The sequence below is a fragment of the Limulus polyphemus genome, unplaced genomic scaffold (genome assembly GCF_000517525.1).
Source record: "Limulus polyphemus unplaced genomic scaffold, Limulus_polyphemus-2.1.2 Scaffold145, whole genome shotgun sequence".
Taxonomy (NCBI): Eukaryota; Metazoa; Arthropoda; class Merostomata; order Xiphosura; family Limulidae; genus Limulus; species Limulus polyphemus.
The window spans coordinates 798,883-823,116 of NW_013665755.1; the positions used below are offsets into that span (position 1 = coordinate 798,883).

General features: G+C 32.2%; 2 protein-coding genes across 10 annotated transcripts in view; both read right to left on the reverse strand.

Moving 5' to 3' along the window:
- Nucleotides 1–896, reverse strand: part of LOC111083784 (Down syndrome cell adhesion molecule-like protein 1 homolog) — a 3,508-nt gene extending 2,612 nt beyond the window's left edge. The window contains exon 1 of the mRNA XM_022380479.1: nt 38–896. Coding sequence (XP_022236187.1) covers nt 38–143 — 106 coding nt within the window. The 5' untranslated portion in view covers nt 144–896. The remainder of the gene's footprint in view (nt 1–37) is intronic.
- The window catches only part of LOC106475196 (Down syndrome cell adhesion molecule homolog), a 79,747-nt gene that overhangs the window by 35,211 nt on the left and 20,302 nt on the right, over nt 1–24,234 (reverse strand). For 2 of the 9 annotated variants that reach the window (XM_022380442.1, XM_022380433.1), the window contains exons 1-5: nt 8,168–8,219; nt 7,340–7,445; nt 6,665–6,946; nt 6,260–6,379; nt 5,818–5,982 (exon numbers count right to left, since the gene is read on the reverse strand). The exons of 3 other annotated variants lie outside the window; for them this stretch is intronic. In XM_022380442.1, the coding sequence (XP_022236150.1) occupies nt 5,818–5,982; nt 6,260–6,379; nt 6,665–6,946; nt 7,340–7,445; nt 8,168–8,215 (721 nt within the window). In that variant the 5' untranslated portion in view covers nt 8,216–8,219. Of the gene's footprint in view, nt 1–903; nt 1,069–1,389; nt 1,510–1,797; nt 2,080–2,470; nt 3,208–3,265; nt 3,431–3,753; nt 3,874–4,243; nt 4,526–5,082; nt 5,517–5,817; nt 5,983–6,259; nt 6,380–6,664; nt 6,947–7,339; nt 7,446–8,167; nt 8,354–8,790; nt 8,905–10,640; nt 10,923–11,193; nt 11,482–12,014; nt 12,035–24,234 lie in introns of those variants that run through there. 4 more of the 9 variants (XM_022380458.1, XM_022380465.1, XM_022380449.1 and 1 more) reach the window with 4 other exon arrangements.

Sequence of the window (24,234 nt, forward strand, 5' to 3'; positions counted from 1 at the left end):
AACACATTACCAACACTTAGTGCTAATAGATACTTACCTAAGCCGTAGGTGACCAGTACGTTGAAATGAGTGATCAAAACGATATGTAGGGTTCTTCGTATGAGCATTTGACACAAAGAACATTTCCAAGACAGTAGAATCATTGCAGATATCTTTTCCCTCTACTTCAGATTGGAAAATTGAACAAATTATGCATTTTATTCCATAATTCTGTGAATTATATAAGTAAATGAGTTACAAAACCCCATACAGATCCACCAACTAAGGAATGGGAAGAACCATAACGCAGCATGCCTCTTTAGAAGAGCTTTTAGAATATGGCGATTCTGACCAAACGAAAAGATACTTTGTAATATTGTGACAGCGCCACATATCGTTAAATGTTTGAAGCAATAAATACTAAATTGTTCCGTAAAGATGACAGCAAAGTATTGAAACTTCAAGTGTATTTAATTTGCAATCGGATAGTTTCAATCTCCAGAGTTTTGTACATAAATTCCATTGACTAAATTTGTTCTGGTTATCTTATATAGAGTGAAAAGACAAATGAATAAATATGGACTTGCATGAGGACGCAAATCTGAAACAACGAATGTCTATAACATACTTAAAAATACTAAAAATTGTCAATGGACAGAATGTTTTTTACTGTTCGTTAATTGATGTACATATTGAAGTATAAAAGTTAATCAGTTGTGTGGTACGAAGTATTGAATCACTGCATCGGTTTTCTCAAATGATAAATGGTAAAATATGTCAAATCCTTTCAATCTTATTATACTTATGAAACTTTCAAATTTATGCACAGTGGAGTTACGCACCTTACATTATTACTTTTTAAAGTTTTTTTGATCAGACATTTATTCAACTTTTACGTTGTTTTAACAACGATTTCAATGTTACCATTTACTCTGATTTCTATTGTCTTTTGTAATAAATTTCCAATGCCATTTTTCAATGCACAAGTGTAGTATCCTCCATTGATTCGTTGGACTTCTTTGAAATGTAAAGATCCCTCTTTATCAACAAGTCCTTGGAGATCTTGAAACAAAGAGCCAGAATCCCTCCCTAAAAATTAAGAAGGTTCTCAAACAACATAGAAACAATGAAATGCTAGTGTGTATTAAATCACAAGGTATTTTATCTTAATTTTAAGAGATCATTCAAATGACCTTCTAAGTATAATAAGTTTCATGGTATTCTGATTTCAACAGTCAATGGTGGAAATACCATAACGAGCTATTCATTAAAACAAATCTTTAAAAATTATCTAACAGAAAGAAATAAACTTTACAATCATCTAATGTAAAGTTACGTTACGAATTTGAACTGGCTTTTTAATTATTCATTATTTATAGATGTACATGCTGGTTAATAAAAGTGGCTTACGAGATTCCTTAGTCCAAACAATAGAGGGCGCTGGAGAACCGTAGGCTGAACAAGGAATTTCAACAGATTCTCCAACAGTAACCCGAACATCAGAAGGTTCAATTTTCCATGTTGGTGGCCCTAAAATTTAGTAAAGAAACAATAATGGAGAGAACTTAAATTGAATTATTCAATAACTTTGGTATTTATACATTTAAAAAAATGATTTCTACAATAACGAAAAAAAATAAAAAATACTGCGCTTAAACATATTCTATAGTTCAAGGTAGTTTAAAAACAAAACAACTTTTCTTCTTTTCCGGCGATTTCACTTTGAAAAATAAAACATTTAGAACTGTCTCGAAGTTGGAATCACAAGGATATTACGAAGTATTACGTAAGTTGGAAATAACAAAAATTGTTACTAACCTTGTACTGATAAAATTGCCGCGTGGCTGTCAATTTCAACTCCATTCTTTACAACACAAGTATAATTTCCCGAGCTTGTAACTTTTACGTTTTTCACTTCCAACAATGAAAATTTAGGCTGTGTGATAACAGACCAATCAGTTCCGGAAACAATGGGCAATCCGTCTTTTAACCACCTAAACTTAGTGTCTCCATCTCCTTCATCTAGACCACAAACTATCTGAACACTCTTTCCTTCTTCTACTGTCTCGGGAAACTTAAAAGGGCGAATTTTCAAAGGCACTACGGTGGAAAATATTAATATGAAGCAAACGTAAAACATTAAACAAAAACACTGTAGCTTATGAACAAAAATAACATTAACGAGCTTTCAATATTATTAAAACGGTTTACTATGAGTATTAGAGACACCTCTTCACATACCAGTGGTATCGTCATGTAGCATAACAATGCAGTTAGGTATTCTACGTAATATTACATATTCTTACCAAGAAGTGTAGGGTTTGTAACTTTAAAAATGGGTTATATATATATATACGGAATATTCATGGTATTTGGTAGCTACAAAAGTAAAAAACCGGCAACTTTAAACGTGTGATTTTTTAAATTAGTTAGCAAAAACAAAACACAAAAGGAGAATACAAAATAAAAGTTACTAAGCAATTATACATACCCTGGGCGTTGACTAACACCACATATGGAATGTTCACCAAGACATCTACCATCCTCAACAGGAGCATCACACGCAGCGAATAATTCCGAGACTTGCAGAGAGTCTTCATAGATGATTAATCGTTCCAAACCCACTTTAGAAAAATTATTCCCTTACTCCATTTTACGCGTTTTATCTAGAATTTGGTATTTATACAATAAAAAACGTGGAAAATATATACGATTTTACAACATTGCTAACGGAACATTGCAATGAAAGACAAATCTGTAGGTTCATCATAATATGCTCTAAGAATATGGCGGTATCAATCCAGCGGGAAGAAACTTGGTAATTACAAAACAGCGCCACACATCGTCATATGTTAGAAACGTAAATAGCTTTAAAATATCATAAAATATATCTCTGTGGTTTTCACAGTGTTAGACTAACAGCACCAAAATAAATGGAAAACGCAACAACATTTTTCTCACCTAAGACCCAATGTGTGAGACAAATAAACGTTATCAGCTACTTTTGATAATGGTGTGACATATCTACTGATTTCCACCTCGAAATAGTTCGATAATAATTTTGTTGAAAACATTATCTGAAAGTAAAAGTAACTTGTGAAAATGTAATTTAAATAGCACACTTATGAAATCATAGCAACACACCTGTAATTGGCAAGATATATACTTGTAAATAAACAAAGACAGACCACACTATAAGTCTTTTTTTTTTTAGAATAGGTTGAGCAAACGTAGTAATGTGTTTTATTGTTGAAGTTTATCCGATTATATTCTTGCAGTATTTTACCCTTGATATTGATTTGTATTGTTTTTCTCAGTGCTTCTTTAATGCCATTCTTCAGTGTACATGTGTAGTAACCCCCGTCGTTTCGTTGGACATCTTCTATGTGTAATATTCCGTCACTATCAATATATCTTTCGGAATCTTCACTAAAAGCACCAGAGAATCTATCTAGGAAATCGAAAATACGTTTGGTATCACAATAAACCTCATTAATTATTTTATATTTCCATAACAATTGATAAATAGTTAAAGTTAAAAATAATTTCATACAAATAACTTATAATTTAAAACATTATAATATCAGGCTCAACAAACAAGACATTAGAGTAACATTGGAATATTGTTTCTTGTCCTGAATATGAATTATAGGGTATTGAGACAAAACATACAATAGTAACCTCGGTTGTGGTAAATATTTGAGCAAATTTGGAACTTGTTTGGTAAATATTAACCAAGAATCTTCGAAAACGTCAGTGAATGAAATCTCTTACCAATTTCTTTTGTCCATACAACAGAGGGAGCTGGAGAGCCATAAGCGGAACATGGAATTATAACTGAGTCTCCAACTATGATCTCCACATCAACAGGTTCTTCTTTCCATGTTGGTGGTCCTAAAATATGATAAAATAAAGAAATGAAAATATAGTAATTTCTGTTCTGTGAGCTCATATGTTAAAAATTATCTTTATTCATTAAAGCTGAATTCATGAAAATACTAAAATGTATAATGCTTATTTTCCTAAAGTGTAGATGTAATAAAACACACGTTCTTGGGATGTTTTCTATTTTACCTCTTTGAGTAACACCACACACAGTGATTAAGATAAAACTAGTGTGTTCTCTAAACATGTTGTATTGATAAAGAAACCTGGAGGACACGTACAAACTAACTGGCGTTATTTATTCTAAATAATAAGCTTTAGGACTTAAGTTTTCTTTTGTTTTAATGTGATATTACAGTATGAACAGTATATCACATACCTTGTACTGATAAGACCGCTGTGTGACTGTCCTTTCCTTCGGTATTCTGTGCGACACAAGTGTAATTTCCAGAACTAACAACTTTCACATGATCCAGTTCTAACACTGAAAATGTTGAGTGAGTAATGATAGTCCAGCGAGTTTCTGAAACAATCGGCACTTCGTTTTTAAACCATGTAAAGTGCACATCTTCGAATCCTTCCTCTAAACCACAAACGACTTGAACTTTTTTACCTTCTTCTACTGTTTCAGGGAACTTAAAAGGTCGAATTTTCAGAGGCACTGGAAAAAAAAATTCTTATATCAAACAAACCGTAAAATACCCATCGAGAAATATATAAATGACAATCATGATTTAATATGATTCGTGTTTGCCAATCACGGAACCATTTGTGCACACTCTCCATTTTCTTTCAACATAAATTCTGACGCAAAGGTTCAGATTAAACATTTATTTTTATTTCGTTGATATATTGTATGCCACAAGGTATTTAATTATATCACATAAGTTGTTTCTCAGTATTCGCAATATGAATAGAATCACTGGTGTAAAGCCTTATTTCATTGGAAGTAAGTTAAGCACTCTTAGACTGAATATTTCTGGAGTATCACTAACATTTTCAAAAATTCAAATCTCAAAATACCATTATCTTTAAGAAGTAAATGCATATTAGACCAAATACTAAATATAAAATTTTGCGCACTTAACTGCTATATCTATATAGTCACGACACAGACAGAGATATACAATTATGGTTATATGTTCACAAAACCTTTTGAATTTATATATATGATAACAAGTATAAAAATAGTTGAATAATTACGTAATAAGTACTTACCCTGAGCATTGGCTGCCTGGATGTAAGTAGTGTTCAGCAAGACTACATCAAACATCCTCTGTAGAAACAGCAGGGACAGGGTACAACTCAAATATTTCACGAGAGTCATAATAGATTAATTACTCGCTACAGCCAAACTTACACCTTAAGTATCAAGAGATTTGGTATAGATAAACGAGTCGACAATACGTATGACTTCATAACGCTGCCTCACGAACACCAGGAGTAAATGCAATTCTGTTTGATCATCATAATATGCCTTCAAAATATGGCGATATCAATTCAATGAGAAGGGACTTATCTTAACTCAGCGCCACACATCGTGATATGTTGAAATGAAAATAATTGAAAATTTTCAATAAATATAGTGAATATCTAAATAAAATGTGCTTCTGTGCGTTTGAGAGTTTTAGACTATGAATAAATACTCATATTTCATATGAATGCAAATGAATTATATTTCTTATTGACAGTAGCACAAATAATCTTATTCTCTTCACTCTTGTTTTTAAATTCAACTCCAAAATATATTTTTGAACAAATAACAAGATATTTTATCGTATTTCTGAAACCTCAGGAAAACAACAACGTAAAAAATGTATTTCCAAGAGTAAAACGATTTTTTTTCAAAATGAAAAGTCATGTCAGTTTATGTTTTTTCCAACAAGAGAAAATAAGTTATAAATAGTAATGCAATCCACAGAGTTATTCCAATTAAACTCTAATACTGGATACCCTTTATATTGATTTTGATCGTTTTTTCCAGGGGACTCCCTATGCCATTCTTTAGTGTACAAGTGTAATAGTCTCCATCGTTTCGTTGTACGTTTTCTAAACGTAAACTTCCATCTTTAACAACAAGTTCTTGGGAGTTCTCGACAGAAGCACCAGATGAGCCCTCTAGAAATTTCAGAATATAGTTAATATTTTTGTGAATACCACTAATTACGTAAGTTTCTAAACAACAGAAATATTTTAACACTAGAATTAAAGTAATATTGGAATCTTTTCATGTAATATTGAATATGATATATGGAACTTAAATAATCACCTACAATATTAACCAATGGTTCTTAGAATCCTACATTTGAAATGTGAAAATAGGCTTAAGTTTTCCACTTTGTTAACAAATTCTAATATAGAATCGTTTGAAACATGAGTGGATAAATTTGCTTACCACTTCCTTTCGTCCACACAACAGAGGGTGCTGGAGAACCATAAGCAGAACATGGAATGATAACAGATTCTCCGACTACAATCTCCACGTCTGCAGGTTTTTCTTTCCACGTTGGTGGCCCTACGTTTTAACAAAAGAAGGAAACAGTAATATAATGTTTCTTTTTTTCTTCAAACTACAAGTGTGTATGCACGTTACAAATTATTATTACTAGTTTAATAATAAAAAACTACAAGTGTAAAATATTCCTGTTTAATATTCTGAAATTTTATATTAATCAAATACTTTAAAAAAGATGCTAAAGGCTAATATGGATCAAGGTAGAAGCGACGTGCCTCAAATATAGATTTAGAGATGTGACACTTGAATTTAATTTTTTATTTCAGAAATATGGATGCCACTGACCTTGTACTGATAAAACCACTGTGTGGCTGTCTTTCCCTACAGCATTTCTTACGACACAAGTGAAATTTCCAGAACTAGAAACTTTCACATTATCGACCATCAACACAGAAAAAGCTACGTGTGTAATAATGGTCCAGCGAGCTTCCGAAACAATAGGTATGCCATCCTTTAACCACATGAACTCAACATCACCATCACCGTCCTCTAGACCGCAAGTTATCTGGACTTTTTTTCCTTCTTCTACAAACTTAGGAAGAATGAAAGGTCGAATTTTCACTGGAACTGGAAGAACACCCAAATTTAGCAGTAATAAAGCATTAGTCTGATAATTTAATATGAAACATATAAAAAAAATTTCAAAGGCTCTTGAAATAATTCAGTGGATGTGACAGGAAAGCAAATACCTCATCAGTTAAGTAGTTTTTTTATAGTAACATAATATTTTCTAATATACCCCCTGTTATACATTTCCTAAATTTTTGGATCTAACATTTCGAATGTGATGGAACAAAGACTCGAAATAAACAAAACGATAAAGTATTTCAAAACACGTTAAAAGCATGAACAAATATAATGAAGAAAAATTCTTTTAATGATCAATGTATTTTTTATTAGAGTACAAAGTTATTATGGTTATCACACAATACAAAATCTAATTATATAATGTATTATTACCTAAAGCCAAGGTGAGACGAACCATGAACACGGCTTGTGCCCATGTTGGTAACCATTGTGTCCTCATGAGGGAGCGCTTGCAAGATGAATGGTCGCGTAAATACTCCTTAAGATAAAGTTTTTAATCAGATTCATGTAGAACCACGTTAAAAGCGGAATATTTGAAGCACAAACATATATCTTTTACCAAACAACCAACTAGCGGATATAACTAGAAAATGGCTCCTGAAATGAATGCCGCAACTACAATTTTTCTTACTATTACACTAGCGCCACACGTTGTCAAAACTGAAAGTTACTAAAAGATTAAGTAAAACATAAAATATTTGCTGGAAGAATTTACAAAACAACAACAGAAAACACGCTTCAGAGCAAAAGCTAGGCTCCTGTGTAGGATGAAGCACATTAAAGATATGAATTAACCGTTTGCCCCAAAAGGCATTTTGCCATGTATAATTTAGTATCTTAAAACATTGAAACACTTCTGTAAGGGCAAAACAACAACACCAATTTGATAAGTAAACATATCTTTAAGATATATAAACAGATTATTCCTACATACAGAAAACGAGTTCTTTGTAGAGAACATTAAATTCACGTAAGCACTGAACTCAATTATACATCAATTAATCGACTTCTGAAAATTAATCAAACGAGAAATGAAATGACAAGAACGACTTGAAATGATGATAACGTTTTAATGACAATGTGAAATCACTTTTGTTATCAAGAACTTGCACAATATATCGTTCCAGTACGGCTTTATACTCTGAGAGATAAAGATACACCAACAGCACTCACATCATGCTTAAATGTATTGGTATTTACCTCGTACAATAATGTGTATAGATTTTTGGAGATTTTTCCCGATGCCATTTGAGATAGTACACGTGTACTTCCCACCATCACCATATCTAATAAAGGTTTTAGTTAATGTTCCATCGTTGAGAGTTTTCCATTGGCTTTTATCAAGTTCTTCATTTCCTTTAACAGACGGATGACCTAGGCAAAGAACTAAGAACATTTTAGGCTGAATAAATATTTCATCATCTGAAGTGTAAACTAATAACATATTCAATTCATACGTGACAATTAAATACTACTGGAATTTCAGCATTTGTATACAAATTCTAGAAAAATATCAAACTTTCCAAAAATAATAATAGGTTAAATATCCAACTCCGAGTTTGCTGCTTTTTTTCCCAACGATCTATTAGTGCTATTTTAGCCTATTATTTCAGAATACAGAAATGATTGACTTGAGAAAGAAAGAAAGTTATGTTAGCAGTATAAAACGACGGATCATTGACTGTCACATTACTGAGATTTGAAAGTAAGTTTTTCATATTATTAATATGGTTTTTCCTTTCGTATTTCAACGAAGACTGGGGTGAAATGATTATCATATTTTCACACTTGTATCACTTGTTAACTTGAAAATAGCACACTACCTTTCGTCCAAAAAATGTTTGGTGTGGGATATCCATAAGCACTACAAGGCAATTGCAAAGGACTTCCTAAACTGACTACTATGTCTCTTGGAATCGTCCGCCATTTTGGTGGACCTACAAGATGGAAGAAGATAAAAAAAAAAGATTTTTGAATGAATATATAGTGAAGCATTTCACAGGATGTAAATCATATATTTTTACACTATTGGTGTCAAAACTATTATAGTACTGTACTTATAATAGAAAAATAAATGTTTCATTTTCTGACGTCTTAGTTTTCGGTAGAGATTCAACAATATTTAAATCCCTTGAAAGACGATTCTTAGCATATTACAGAAATAAATCAGCTGGGCTTACAACAAAGATTCATTTCACTTTATATATATTATTCAAAGTATTCAAAATATAACGAGTATTCATTCATTTAGAAGTGAATGAAATATCTGATCAAGATCAACGAAAAAATTTAATGATGGAATTTGTGAATATCTCTCGAAAGAAAACGTACTAATATTTTTATCTCAAATATTAGAGCCCGGCATAGCCTAGTGCAGTGGTTCCGAACCTTTTCGCCACTAAGGACCCCTTTTATTATTATTTTTTCACCACAGACCCCATGTTTTTGAAAGATTCCGTCTACCCAACAAACTGTTTTATTAACTAATAATTAACTCGTCCAGTTTTTTACGTGTCATTATTCTGTATCCTTCTGTGCATTACTTAATTAAATAAAATAGCTTATGGACCACTAGTATTACCTTCACGGACCCCCCCAGGAGTCCGGGACCCTAGGTTAGGAACCACTGGCCTAATGGTTCGGGCGCTGAACTCAGATCTACAGCGACCCGCGACTGAACATGCTCATTCTTTCAGTCGTGGGGCGTTATAATATTACGATCAGTCCCACTATTCGTTGTTAAAGAGTAGCCAAAGAGTTGGTAGTGGGTGCTAATTATTAGCTGCTTTCCCTTTAGTCTATCACTTCAAAATTAGGGACGGCTAGCGCAAATAGCCCTTGAGTAGTTTTGAGCGAAATTCCACAAACAAACAAACCCAAATATCATTAAAAGCTAACTGGTTTTTGTAATTTTCCACGGGTTACTTTCTATATATTAATAATATTAGCAAACATTACTGGTCTCTTGGAAGCTAACAAAGTCACATACGTCAAGAAAATTACATTATTTTTATGCTATCAAAACAAAATTATCAGTAATATTAAATTGAATAGTAAGCCATTTACTAGCTATATAAATATACAGACAGTTTAGAGCTTTATTCGTTTTTCTTCATATGTTCATGTTTAAATGTCTTAAAAACAGACAGCTATGTTATGATAAAGCTCATTTTCTATGAAAATACATAAAAAACCTTAGAAGTAATTAGCTGGATTAATTTCAATATTGAAGGTTTTTTTTTTCTATGTCATATGTCATGGATCTAAAAGCAACCTGTTTCTTAGAGTTTAAGAATGTGCTTAAGAATTCAATGGGATCTATATGGAGCAACCAATAATTCTTGAGTTGAAATAATGTGAAAAGTAATCCAAAATAATTATAATAATTTATACGAACAACATAGGGCAGTGTCTCTGAAATTAGTCTTGAAAACAAATATTTATTAGCTATCACTGTATTTGTATATGTGATACACTCACGTTAAAGTATAATGATAAGACACAGAGTACAATGGATCTTGTTGTTGGACGGTTCGATCGCATTTTCCAGCAATTTACTCTGAGTATTTTACATTATTATTAGCATATAATACTAAGCAAGAAAATTTTATAAGTATGCTAATTAATACACCTTACAATTACAAATTAAATATTCCGTATGATTTTTTCCTACCTTTGATCAGTAACTCAGCTGTGTACGTGTCTTTTCCATTTGGACCCATAGCACTACATGTATAATTTCCAGAGCTTTTCACTGTAACGTTTTTAATCATTAACACAGAAACACTTGTCGATGACAGAATATCATATAAACTTTCCTTGGCGATCAACACACCGTTCTTCAACCACTGAAACTCTACTGGTAAATCTCCATATTCTAACCCACACACTACTTGAATATTTGTGTGTTCAGTTGGGTTTGGAGGAAAGTGGAATGACTGGATTTTCAAAGTGCCTGTAGATTTAACATACCCGTTACTTAACATGGCAACAAATCAGATAAATTCAAAAATTATTGAATCTCAAGTTTGTATATATAAATAAACAACAGGAATTTAAAGCTTAGAACTTCATTTTAGTTTCCGTTACCAATTCATGTAAATACAAGTTTCTGAGAAATTCAAGATATATATTCATGCTTTAGGTAAATTATGTTTCAACTGTTCAGGATATTAGTTAATGTAATGTAACATATGAACGTTTATCTAGGGTAATTAATGTCTTACCTGTAGTCAAGCTATCTGGGCATAGACTGATGAGAAGAACAATAACCACCATCATCCAACCACAGAAGACATTGGAGTAACAATGATCCATATCACAGACAGTACTGAAAATAGTCCTTGTTTGATATTTTGTTGTTGATGGTTTTAAATTTAAAAACAAACAAACTTAAATATTAAATGGATTTATAATGATTATGGCAACCATTTATCAGATAATGAAAGTAGCCAATAGAAATATTCAATGTAAATGTCAACAGAGAGCCTCTACGAAAACTCCAATATCAAGGCCTCGTTTATAGTTTCTGAATATGGCGACTGGTTTATTGCAAAGCCTTTCTAAAAAAGAGTTTGTTACTAACGCCACGTAGCGTTAAAAACCTCAAATGTCATACGATGATTTATATTTCACAGTAAAGATTTCTGTTTGAAATTATGAAAACGTAGGTTATTAGACATGTCAGAGATAGCCATATAACGAAAACTGAGTTTATGAGCGGGAAAAATTATTTATATAAGATTAAATACATTACATTTCTTATGCTCTGTTAACAACAGAAATGTATGTTTGGTTGATATGTTGAAATTGAAAAGCTCTTCCAAAATAGTAATTTCAACCAAACACATAAATAGCATAGTTGTTTCAATACAATACAAATACTCTATGAAGTATGCATTTTATATCTAATACTATTCAAGTACTAGGAATGAATGAGGTATAAAAACAAGTCCATTTGACCCCAAGGAAAAAGAAATAGAGAGACAGAGGAATATCCAAGATAATACCAGTAATAATCCTTTTGTTTTTCATACGTAGTATTCACCTATTATATTCAGTCGTACTGTTTTCTGTAATTCATTGCCAATGCCATTCCAGGATTTACATGTATATAGCCCACTGTATTCTTCTTTAAGAATTTCTATAACAAGTGTACCACCCTTGAGAAGATGAATACGATCTGCAATATCTTTTCTCGATTCCTCTTCAAGAAAATTTCCTATAAACAAAGTTAATGGATAAACAGTGTACAAACCATAACACTTGTGTTACTATGTAACAAGTACGAAACAGAATAACTTTTGATGTTTATTTTACTATTCATCAAATCCACTTATCTTACCACTTTCGCTCATCCATGATGCTCTTGGAGTTGGAAAACCAAATGTTTTGCATGGCAAACTTACTTTGCCACCTAGATTGGTAGAGATGTCGGTTGGTTCCATTTGCCATGAAGAAGGCCCTAAAAAAGGAGAAAATAACCTTCATTCACAATCAGTATGTATACACAAACACAAGCACAGTAAGAGGTAAAATTATAAATGATCAGGAAATCAAACTTAAGTGTGCGCTGAAACGGTAATTCCTTCAACAAAGGAAATGCTTAGGTTTTTTTTTTCAATAAGTTAAACGCTTCAACTTATATTCAATTGAATCCCAAACTCTTTAATGCAAAATTTAGTTTCAGTATATGTTTTCTGACAGTAGCCTAAATAAGTATGAATTTGTTTGTTTGTAGTTAAGCACAAAGCTACACAATAGGCTATCTGTGCTCTGCCCACCACGGGTATCGAAACCCGGTTTCTAGCGTTGTAAGTCCGCAGACATAATGTTGTGTCAGTGGGGGGCAATAAGTGTAGAACCAAATTAGTGAAGATTAATCTACAGTTTTTAAATGATGCCAAGTAATTCACATAATTTAAACATGAGAAGTACAAATGGAACCCAAATGGCGGTAATATAAAATTCAAGTAAATGGAAGAATACTTGTAAGAAATAATCAAAACTCGAATAATTACCCTTTACTAAGAGCTGAGCTGTGTAGACGTCTCTTCCATTAGAAGTTTCAGCTATACAGGTATAATTTCCTGACATCCTACTATTAGCCTTTGTTATCGTGAGTACGGAAAATTTGCCAATTGAATAAATACTAAGCCTTTTACTTGGTTCTATTAACAATCCATCTTTAGTCCAAGAAAATTTTACATCTCCATCACTCTCTCTTAATCCACACATGACCTGTACTTCTTCACCTTCTTCAACAAGCTTTGGAAAGCTGTAAGGGCGGATTTTCACATATTCTACGAAAAATCATAAATACGGAAGTATTTATGGAATGGTTCAAATATACTGAAGTCGACACATAGATTACTTCTGTAACAAAATACAACTGTCAGTAGCATTCAACAGTTAAGAAACATTCTTTAGACATAATAAATACATAATGCTACTTAAAAGAATGCAATAATATATAATGGAAATTTACACACTTTTCTTTCTTTGAAAAACTTAATTGTTAGCTTAAGTTATTGTTTGAAGAAACTTTGATCAAAATGGAAATACGTACTTACCTTCGGAATAAGTTGTCCAACACAGAAGCAGAAGAATGGGAATTAACGTGGATTTGGGTGCTTGATCCATTGATACAAACGTAAACGACTGCACAATAAGAGTACTAGTATAAAACATAACTAAACAAATTCGCACAATTTCCTGTTTATAAATGCCTCTTTGTTTTGGTCGTCATCTGAAAATAACTTATTTTCTTAACATACCACTTTGTTTTTGTTAGCTCCTACATAAGCAAAATATCCAAGCTTATTTTATCATACAACGCTCTAAACCAATACCTTTTGTAAAATTGCGTCGTTTTTTTTACACCAGTGATGGTGTCATATACATATATATAATAACGTAGAATTCTGGTTATGTAGCGCCGCGTATTAACGAAACGAAGAATAACTCTAAATATACAAAGTGCATTACAGCAGTATAATGATTACATATCTGCTTCTACAGAGGACCAGTCAGTTACTCAAATTTAGAAATTTTTGCTTAAATGTCTGTAACATTGTAACTGGCCCAGCATGGCCAGGTGGTTAGGGCACTCGACTCGCAATCTGTGAGTCTCACACCGTCACACCAAACATGCTCGCCCTTTCAGCCGTGGGGGCGTTATAATGTAACGACTAATCCCACTATTCGTTGGTTCAGCTAGTCATCACCACCCACCGCCAACTCTTGGGCTACTCTTTTGAGGGCTATCTGCGCTAGCCGTCCCTAATTTAGCAGTGTAAGACTAGAGGGAAGGGTGTAGCTTTGCACGAAATCCATAGCAAACAAACAATATTCAGTTTTGAGAATAGACACGCAGTTTGCATAATGGCAACGTTTTATATTTCCCTGGCGGCAATGTCTTAGCGTAAGTATATCATATCTATGCACTTTTAACGCATCCAAATTTAATAATAATAATAATACTTTAAGCATAAAAACACAAAAATAGTATAATCCCTAAAAAAAGTTTCACTGTACAAAACACGTTAGAAATTCTTATATATCGACAATAGTATTAATGATACGTTTCACCAGAAAACAAGCTCTGAAAAAAAACCTGTGATTACAAACAAATGTACACAGTTTTACTAAAATCGCTCAGAACATTAGGCAATCAGAATCTTACGTGACATTTTTTGCTGTTTATTTCATCCTAGTTCTGGCTAACGGTGGAACTACACGTCAAATATACGTCACATTGCAAAATTCCATTTGTGATTTAAAAACTGTTTCAGCGTAGACATTTTTTCAATGAAGAACTTGGTAGACCATGCAAGTTAAACCCACGTAAGTTTTTTTTTTTTGAAATGCTTTAAAACGAAACTACAATATTAAGGTTATGAAAAATAGAAACGGAGGAAATTTACAATGACGTTGTTTGTTTGTTTGTAATTAAGCACAAAGCTAAGCAATGGGCTTTCTTTGCTCTGCCCACTACGGGTATCAAAACCCGGATTCTAGCGTTGTAAGTCCGCAGGAAAGCAAAATTGCGTTTTGTCTTGAAGCGACTTTTTACAGCACGTCTCTTGTTGTGTTAAAAAAATAATGTTTCTCAATAATATTTCTGCACACCTTGCCTGTCATATATATATATATCATAAAATGGCCTATCAAGCTCGTTGGAAAAATTAATTATTATAGTCATCTGTCACTTATATTGATAATAAATTAATTTAGATAATAGCAAGGCCTCAATTGTGTTTCTCAAGATACAGCTTTTAGTATCCAATTTCACTTATATGAGCAATAAACTAGTAAATACATGTATGTATTAGGATAGAATGTGAATGTCTTTGTTTTAGGGTTAGTGAGTAATGTAATACAACAAATGCGAAAATGCCAAATCATTGTGATTCAAACTATTAACTAATGTTAGCATAATAAATACACTTAATGAAAGGGGATGCCCCAAGGAACGACAGCTCGGATCTCCTAGATCAAATGTAATTTCCGTATAAAATCACACAGAAAAGGGAAGTCATAATTATGAAAATACGTCTATTAAAAAACGCACGATGTTTTAAAATAAAACAACGATAAACTTCAGTATTTCCCTAAAGTGTTCGAATCCAGCTCTTCTCAGACCTAAATCAACAAAGAATTAACTATATTCTATTAAAATGATTTTCAATATGTAAATCAGCAAGTCACATGACAACCACGCCCGATATAAATTCACAGTAGAATGTATGTAACAGAACTATATTTTTACGTTGTTTGACGTTTCGTAGATAGTGTGATGACACCAAATTATGATAGCTTTTGGGGAAAATGTGCACTAGCCATTTCTAATGCAAAATGCTCATATACCCAGATCATGAAGATATGTTCAAATTGGGGATTTACAATTTCCAAACGGGGGTAGACTTTGTACTTAATGACAATAAAAACAAAATGACATGAATCAACTAGGGGCACCAGGATCATCCAAAAAGAAACATGCAAGAAGGTCGTACTTCAGCTGTAAGCAAAGGGTAGCTTCTTGTAACAGAAGAATCCACGAACACAAAGGCCAGTGACTAAAACTGTCCATATGCCCTAAGGAACAGTACACAACATAATCGAAGAATATTTTAGTCTGGAAAAGCATTATAGGTCACATATACACCATTTGCTTCCGCGACATATCCAGCAAAGGAAGAAAACCTTAGAAAATTGTATGAACGGAGAATAACAGCAGTTAGTGTGATACTTGACGAAACGTGTGTGTACCTTGATAAATGTAACAAGTTCGTCATTTTCTATTTGTCATTGGATGAAAAATAAAATCAAAGTGACACACGATATGTCGCAAAACTTTTTCAAAAGGATTTTTGATCACCCCTAGATACTTTGCCAGAAACAGATTAGAGATCAGGAGAATGGTTGCAAAGGTCAAGGTAAAGACTGCTCACTCACTGTCATACCAATGTTCTACATGCTTTGTACAACATAGAAATAGCACAAATGAGGCCAACAAAGTATGGGTTTACCAAGGTAAAGCTTCTAGGTATACCTTCCGTTCTACCATTTAATACCTGAAGCAGCTGGATAATTAAACGGGTAATCATGCTATTCTATACAAAGACATACTGTTCAAGACGTCTATAGAACTCTATGAGATTGCACTGTTGAGACGATCGCTGGGAAATCATCAACTATGGAAAGCAACCAGGAAGGAGTGATGTGCTTAGGAAATGACAACATTACAACGGAGCCTTTTGAAATGCAAACTACGTTTCAAGTCTATTATCAAGATGCTCTAAAGTCGTTTTAACATAACCTACTCAGCTCTCTGTATGTGTATTATATATTAAATCAAAATAAAAAATGAAGTAAAGTAAACTAATTTAATGTTCGATGGCATAGTAGAAATGATGTTTAACATTTGTCTTTCCTATTCTAGTTTCTTTCTACGTAATTCTGGAGTCTTAAAACGTAGAAATACAAAGTTTTTGCTTGTGCAAAACGCAATGCAAACATTTGAAATAACTCCAAGTTAAGTTATAATCTGTATATTTTATTCTAACGAACGTTTTTGCTTTTATTTATTCGCAACCTAAATCTCATTACGTTCTTTCAGCTGTGTTCCAAAACGCTATTTCTAAGGCGTTAATTACTGGGCCTGTCGTACTAGGGTCGGGGGTTGAAAACTTGCAAGCAGACCTGCAGTTTTCTGGTTACACGAGTAACACTAAACAAACAGAAAGTTCTCGAATATCCAACTAATAACAACTCACTAAATTTATGCAAATACCGAAAACTGTTTAGAAACGTTAAGGAATTAACTCAATTAATTTTTTATAATTATTTCATTTTGTTCGAAGCATCTTCGTCTTCCGTTTATATAATATATCTGTATGTGTACGTATGTATGTATACATATTCACAAGATGAACACTGAAAGGACGAATGCATAGCTACTGCATAAGATAGATTTAATTTTTTTTTCTCTCATAAATATTTCATATTATTATTATTAACGTTTTTCCGGGAATATGTGCAAATAAAAGGAAAAAAAAAGACTTCTCGTGCAATTTTCTTTAAATTATAAAGTAAAGAACCGTAGCTTCGTGTATTCTAAAGGTTTTCTAGATGTTTGGCACTATACGTAACTAAAATCGATAACCACGTGTTGCCTTGCAACATGCAAAGATATTTTTCTCGGATCATTAGTGTAAAAGTTTGCTGTTGTTTTTTTTTTTGGAAGCCTCCCATTTTCTTCTTATCATTCTTTTGGATCTGACACACCTTAAATAAACTTTTTTAATTATGTAGAAGGAAGAGAAGTAGTTGTTTGAAATATATAGAAAACAAAATGGAGATCGATTTGAATTAGGAAACTAAGACGCAGTTTTCTTTCTTTTGAACGTTGCGCACTACGACTGAATGTCAAAAGGACAAGGATGTGTAACGTGTGTTATGTTTTTCATAAAATTATTAGTTATAACTTAACTCCACCTAGTGGTGTGGATATTATAAGAAGTTAGGGAATTTCGATTTGAGCTGAACTAAAAGGTGATCGTCAGCATTGATCTGATATACTGACCACATACGTCAAAGTTTTGGTTTTAATGTAGTTACAGAAATAATTTAGATATTGAACATGCCCTGAAAATAGAGATGTAACATAAGTGTCTTGTTTCAGAAGAATGTGACTCGCACCGTTACAACAATGTAAGTGGTCATCTCTATTATTACCGATATATGGTGGTAGTTTACTAGATTTTAATTGTAATTGTAATAATAATAATGTTATTGATATTAGCCTTTTTTTCATACTTTTGGTAGTCCATATATTTAATAATGATATGCTTAGGAAGTGTTTTCAAATGTCATATATTGTTATATCTCTTCAAACGGTGGTGGCATAAAAAAAAATTACACTTCAAATACACATCAGCATAGCCTTCCGTCTTTTTAAGCTCAGGGGAAGCACCTTGTGAACAGAACCAGCCGCACACTCTTGGTCTGCTCTTGTTTGATTGGCCTACACTCTTATAGCACTCTTATAGCCTCAAAGTGTGAAGCGAATTTTTGTGATAATGGAACGCGAATCATTAGCCCTCGGATTCGCAGTTCTTGACCTTCAGGCCATGTCTAATATTTTTAAATACTAGATAAATAATAATTACTTTTATTTAATTGAAACACATAATGAAAACTTTTTTTTCCAGTAAGAGAAAGAAAGACAATTCTGTTTGAACTATAAAAGCTAAGGTTATATTTAGCCCCAGTGGCACAGCGGTATGTCTGCAGACTTCTAACACTAGAAACCGGGTTTCGATACCCGTGGTGGGTGGAACCCAGATAGCCCCTTTCTTGACTTCCAAAAAACAAATCTACTTAATTTAATTAACAAGTAAATATAGATTGCTGGTTTTTTCCCCGAATTCTAAATTTTTTTCCTTGAAATTTGATCTTTGGAGCACTTCAATTAAATGTAATATTATTTAATTAATGACATTGTCATGAAAGAAAAAGGAAAAGAAAAAACTAAAATATTTACACCTTTATGCATAAACCCTATCTTACAAGGTAGGTATTCTGAGCTTTGATGTTAAAGAAATATTTTAAAAAGTGGCTACTGAAAAGGATCATTTGGAACATATAAAAGATGGCTTCAGAGAGCTTTAATAGAAAAAGAACATCTGTCACTGTCTTCAAGCCAAATGATAAAGTGTTCCGCTGATATCAGAAAGGAAATAACCTCTTGGTTTGTTTGGATAAAGCCCTTTGCCAGCCAAGGCCTATATCTAAGTTATCATTCGCATATTAAAACCTAATTAAAGTTGTGATTTTCAAACGATGGTTATTGTTTTCATAGATCGCAACAAACAAACAAAAAATCCACTACCATAGAAGCGATGAAGAATAACACTTCATGGTTAAGTCCTTCTGAAAGAAAGTCAAGTTTCAATCACACGTTCTCTTTAAAAGAAAAAAAATATAGTGGATCCCAATCTATTGTCACAAAACTTCTAAACGAAAAGTGTTTAGTTTCAACACAGACTTCCGCTCTTCAGCAGATCTAAGCTTGATGAATGCCGATATCGTAGGTCATTAAAAAACAACAACAACTAAATCCTGTATTGAAGAACAGTTCGATCAATGCCACCAACAAGAGATAATTATGAGTTTTTATTTTCAAAAGTAATTTAAAAACATGCACTTAAACAAAACTATTAAGAAGAAAATGCAGGAGACCAAAAAAAAAAAAAAGATTGATGCAAGTTTGCGAATGAATGGATGGAATAAGATTATTACGTAAATTATTATCGTATAAATTTTATAATTACGAATAGCTATTTTTACGTTATTTCACAGAAAAAAAAAGTTTGACAAAAAATGTATAATATTTTCATATATATTTTAGAGACCGTACTATATACACATGTTTTATTTTTCCTTTATTTTGTAGACAACAGCTTTAAATTATAAAGCATTGAAAACCAACATTATTATTGCTTCGGTTAGCAATGAATCTCAAAGTAATTTCTTCAAGGCAAATATTTTCAACTGAATGCAAAGAAGATTTTTTTTTCCAGAATAGGTAGTATTTGTTGTTTTTTTTATTTTGTGTATAGTTCAATATATTTTCAGGACATTTTGATAAGTATACAAAATTTTCATAATAATAAACTTTTAATTTTAAATCCTACGGATGCTAGAGTCGAAAATAATAATAATAAATAGTAGATTTTGTATTATCAGAATGGATATGTGTGCTCTGCCCACCATGGGTATCGAAACTCGGTTTCTAGCATTGTAAGTCCGCAGACATACCGCTGTGCCGGCTTTTAGGAGTTGTCATTAAAAACATGGAGATTTTAAACATGCATTATTTAGTAATGGCTGGAGACGGCTTCAATGGGTAATGAAGAAAAACTTTAATATAAGTTTAACATAACAGCAAACGTACAACGTTTCGACAAGGTTTTGTCATCATGCACCTGATGAGCTATTTAACTTTATGTTACTATTGATAGTAAACCCTATACATTCAAACTGGGAAAAAAAACATTGTTATATTTTGTTTGATTTATCGTAAAGCTGAACAATGGATTATTTGCACTGGATCCGCTGCGAGAATCGTACCCAGAATATTAGCTATATAATCCCTTTAACTTACCAGAGGGGTGGGTCTACTCTGTAATAGAGTGATAATGCAGTGGCGAGTTTGAAAACGACGTTACTTTCTATGATAGTGAGTGCATGTGCGTGTGTCATCTGAGGGGGTCTACCTTGTAATATAGTGATAGTGCAGTGGCGAGTTTGAAAACGACGTTACTTTCTATGATAGTGAGTGCATGTGCGTGTGTCATCTGAGGGGGTCTACCTTGTAATATAGTGATAGTGCAGTGGCGAGTTTGAAAACGACGTTACTTTCTATGATAGTGAGTGCATGTGCGTGTGTCATCTGAAGGGAAACGGTGATCGTATTATTATGAAAAGTGTTAACGAAACGTTTGTTTGTTTGAAGTTAAGCACAAAGCTATATAATGGGCTATCTCTGCCACCAACCACGAGTATCGAAACCCGGTTTCTAGGGTTATAAGTCCGCAGACATACCGCTGTGCCACTGGGGTGCAAGTGTTAACGAAACGTAATATTATATACCTGAATATCAAAACTACAAATACGTAAGTAATATTTTGTAACAATCAAATGTAATGCTGGACAACTATGATTTTTTACAGTACGTTTCTTCCAAATATGAAACATTTTATGGCATATAATGCAATATATAAAAATATAAGTTACTTTTTTTAACTTTAAAACGCTTTTAAAAGCCATTTCATTTTAAACTATATTTTCTTTTTACTATCGTGACATCCTTATCACTGACATTCTGTTCAAAACTTCTCGGAAATCAGTTTTAACTCTTTAGAAATGATAACGAATAATTGACAAGAAATAAAAGAAAGTCGGATCGAATTTTTTCTTTTTTTCTCGTGAGGCTTTTAGAACTATCTTTCTAATACAGTAACTAGATATATAACCTCTCATATATATATATATATATATATATACGAGGGAAAGATATATTATTTTGTAAAGTATCTCTTCTCGTTTATCGCTAGCATGCGATCCGATGTTAAAAAAAATATCGCTAATGAATTTACATCATCCTAGATACAGCTGAAGTGAAACTTATGATTAACTGCCTATCACAACCGAAACGGAAAGAAAAAATATGTATTACTTCTATACGGAGCATAGTGTACAGAACTGATCTGACATGAATCCAATTATTGTTAGGAAATTGATTTTATGTTTAAATAAGCCATTTGGTCAGATGTTTCTCAAACATGTTGACAAGGCAGATAATGAATGAGGGGCTACATTTGTGTTGTTGATTTTTTTTTTCACATTTGTCTTCTTCAAATTGAATTTTATGAAATTAACCCAAGCTAACAACTATTTTTGGCGTTAACGGGTCTGTTAAATTCATACTACCTTATTCCCAATACATCTCAATTCGGTATTATATTTCTAAGCCATTTTTTTAACTCTAGAATAAAATCATTTGTTTTTAATCCAAAATAAATATGGCGCGTGTGGTTTATAATACTGAAACCTTTTAAGGGAACGAAAGGAAAACACTATAATATGTAAATGTTTGAACTTCGTGACTTTTTTAAAGGAGTTCGTTTAATCCCATTATCTTGTGACCATATTTCGTATTTGGAGTTAAACTATGGTAGTATTAATTTCACCTCTTACCGTTTCAGCTAGAAGTTACTGTAGCATGAAGACAGTTTACTTACTGTGAGGTTACAGTAAATTATCTGAACTAACTTGTTCTATCAAATAAAGAACCACCAGGACAAACACGTACTATTTTTAATATCATAGTGAAAGAGTACACGTATGTCCTGTATCAAACGTTTGTTTCTATTTTTGTATGTCAGCAAAATATTAAAAAATTGCTTCAAAAAATTTTGGGCTTTAATTTGTTATAAACTCATCAGCCTTAATCCGCCCTTTCTATTGATTCGAGTAGTCTGATACCGTCTCGTACGACGACGAAAGAAAGGAATAAAAGTGGGTTTAGCATTGAATGACAGTGAGTTTGCTCGAGGCCACATGGCACTGGATATTGTATTCAGTAACACAAAGATTAATCATTATATAATTAAGTTATACAAGGTAATGAGCAGCTGGTTGGTTGAGGTAATATAGCAACTTGATATGTGCATATAAGTAAACAATTCTTATTTGCTTTAACTTGCATACGTGCCTTGTTATATAGATGTATGATTATATGATATTGACTGATGTTAATAATCTTTTTTTTTTCTGAAAGTCTTATATTTTTGAACAGTTTTATTCACTACATCAATCACCTATTAATATATACATGTAAGTCTGACTTTTTACTGTAAAAAATATTATAACTGGTACGAGATATACAATAATAATTTAACTATGAACCTGCAGACTGTTTGATTGTGGAAAATATATATATACAAATATAGCATCATTCAAACAAAAATAGAGTATGGTTTCGAATGCTTGGGCCTAACCAAGTGCAATTATACCACAGAAACAATTGTCATTAATTCTAAATACGTGTTTAAGTAATATACAATTTTAGCCGTGTAGAAATTACAGAGTGTATTCTGTCTTTTCTTTAAATAATATATAAATTTTAGAGTATATACATTGTTTTTTATTTACATAAATTTTACAACATATAGTGTGAATTGTGGAGTATATATTGTATTAAGTCTTTTGTTTAAGTAATATACGAATTTTATAGTATACACTGTCTTTTAAAACTAACATTGTGTATCTTATGCAATTTTCAGAACTAATATCATATCGTTGAAGTCAGAAAGAAGTCACTACTCTAGCTAGTATTAATACGTTAATATATTCGTTTTTCCTTTAGACTGGTGTAGACTTTTGCACATTCGTTTCAAAATAAGCTGCTATTAAGATTTTACAATTCTTTTGTTCTAGGCTTGTGTTACAATTTTACATATTCGTTTCACAATAGACTGTTATTAGAATCTGCCTATTCAGTCTTCAGTAGGTTGGTGTTAAAGATAACATATATTCGTTTTGCTGTAGGTCAGTTTTAACACCAGAAAAATCACTTACATGATTGTGTAGAAAACTTAAGTAAGCTCTTTGGATATTAGTAAGATAAAATTAACACCTGCACAACAATGAAAATATGAAAATTAAACTTTTTGTTTTTAAGAACTTACATTTCAGAAGACATAAAATGGTCTTATCTAGATAGTTTACTAAAGTGAAATTATACTCAAAGAGAATGTAGATAGTTTACTAAAGTGAATTTATACTCAAAGAGAATGTAGATAGTTTACTAAAGTGAATTTATACTCAAAGAGAACGTAGATAGTTTACTAAAGTGAATTTATACTGAAAGAGAACGTAGATGGTTTACTAAAGTGAATTTATACTCAAAGAGAATGTAGATAGTTTACTAAAGTGAATTTATACTCGAAGAGAACGTAGATAGTTTACTAAAGTGAATTTATACTCAAAGAGAATGTAGATAGTTTACTAAAGTGAATTTATACTCAAAGAGAATGTAGATAGTTTACTAAAGTGAATTTATACTCGAAGAGAATGTAGATGGTTTACTAACGTGAATTTATACTCGAAGAGAATGTAGATGGTTTACTAACGTGAATTTATACTCAAAGAGATGAGATGAATTTAAAATTAGTTTTTGTTTGTTTGTTTGTTTTTGG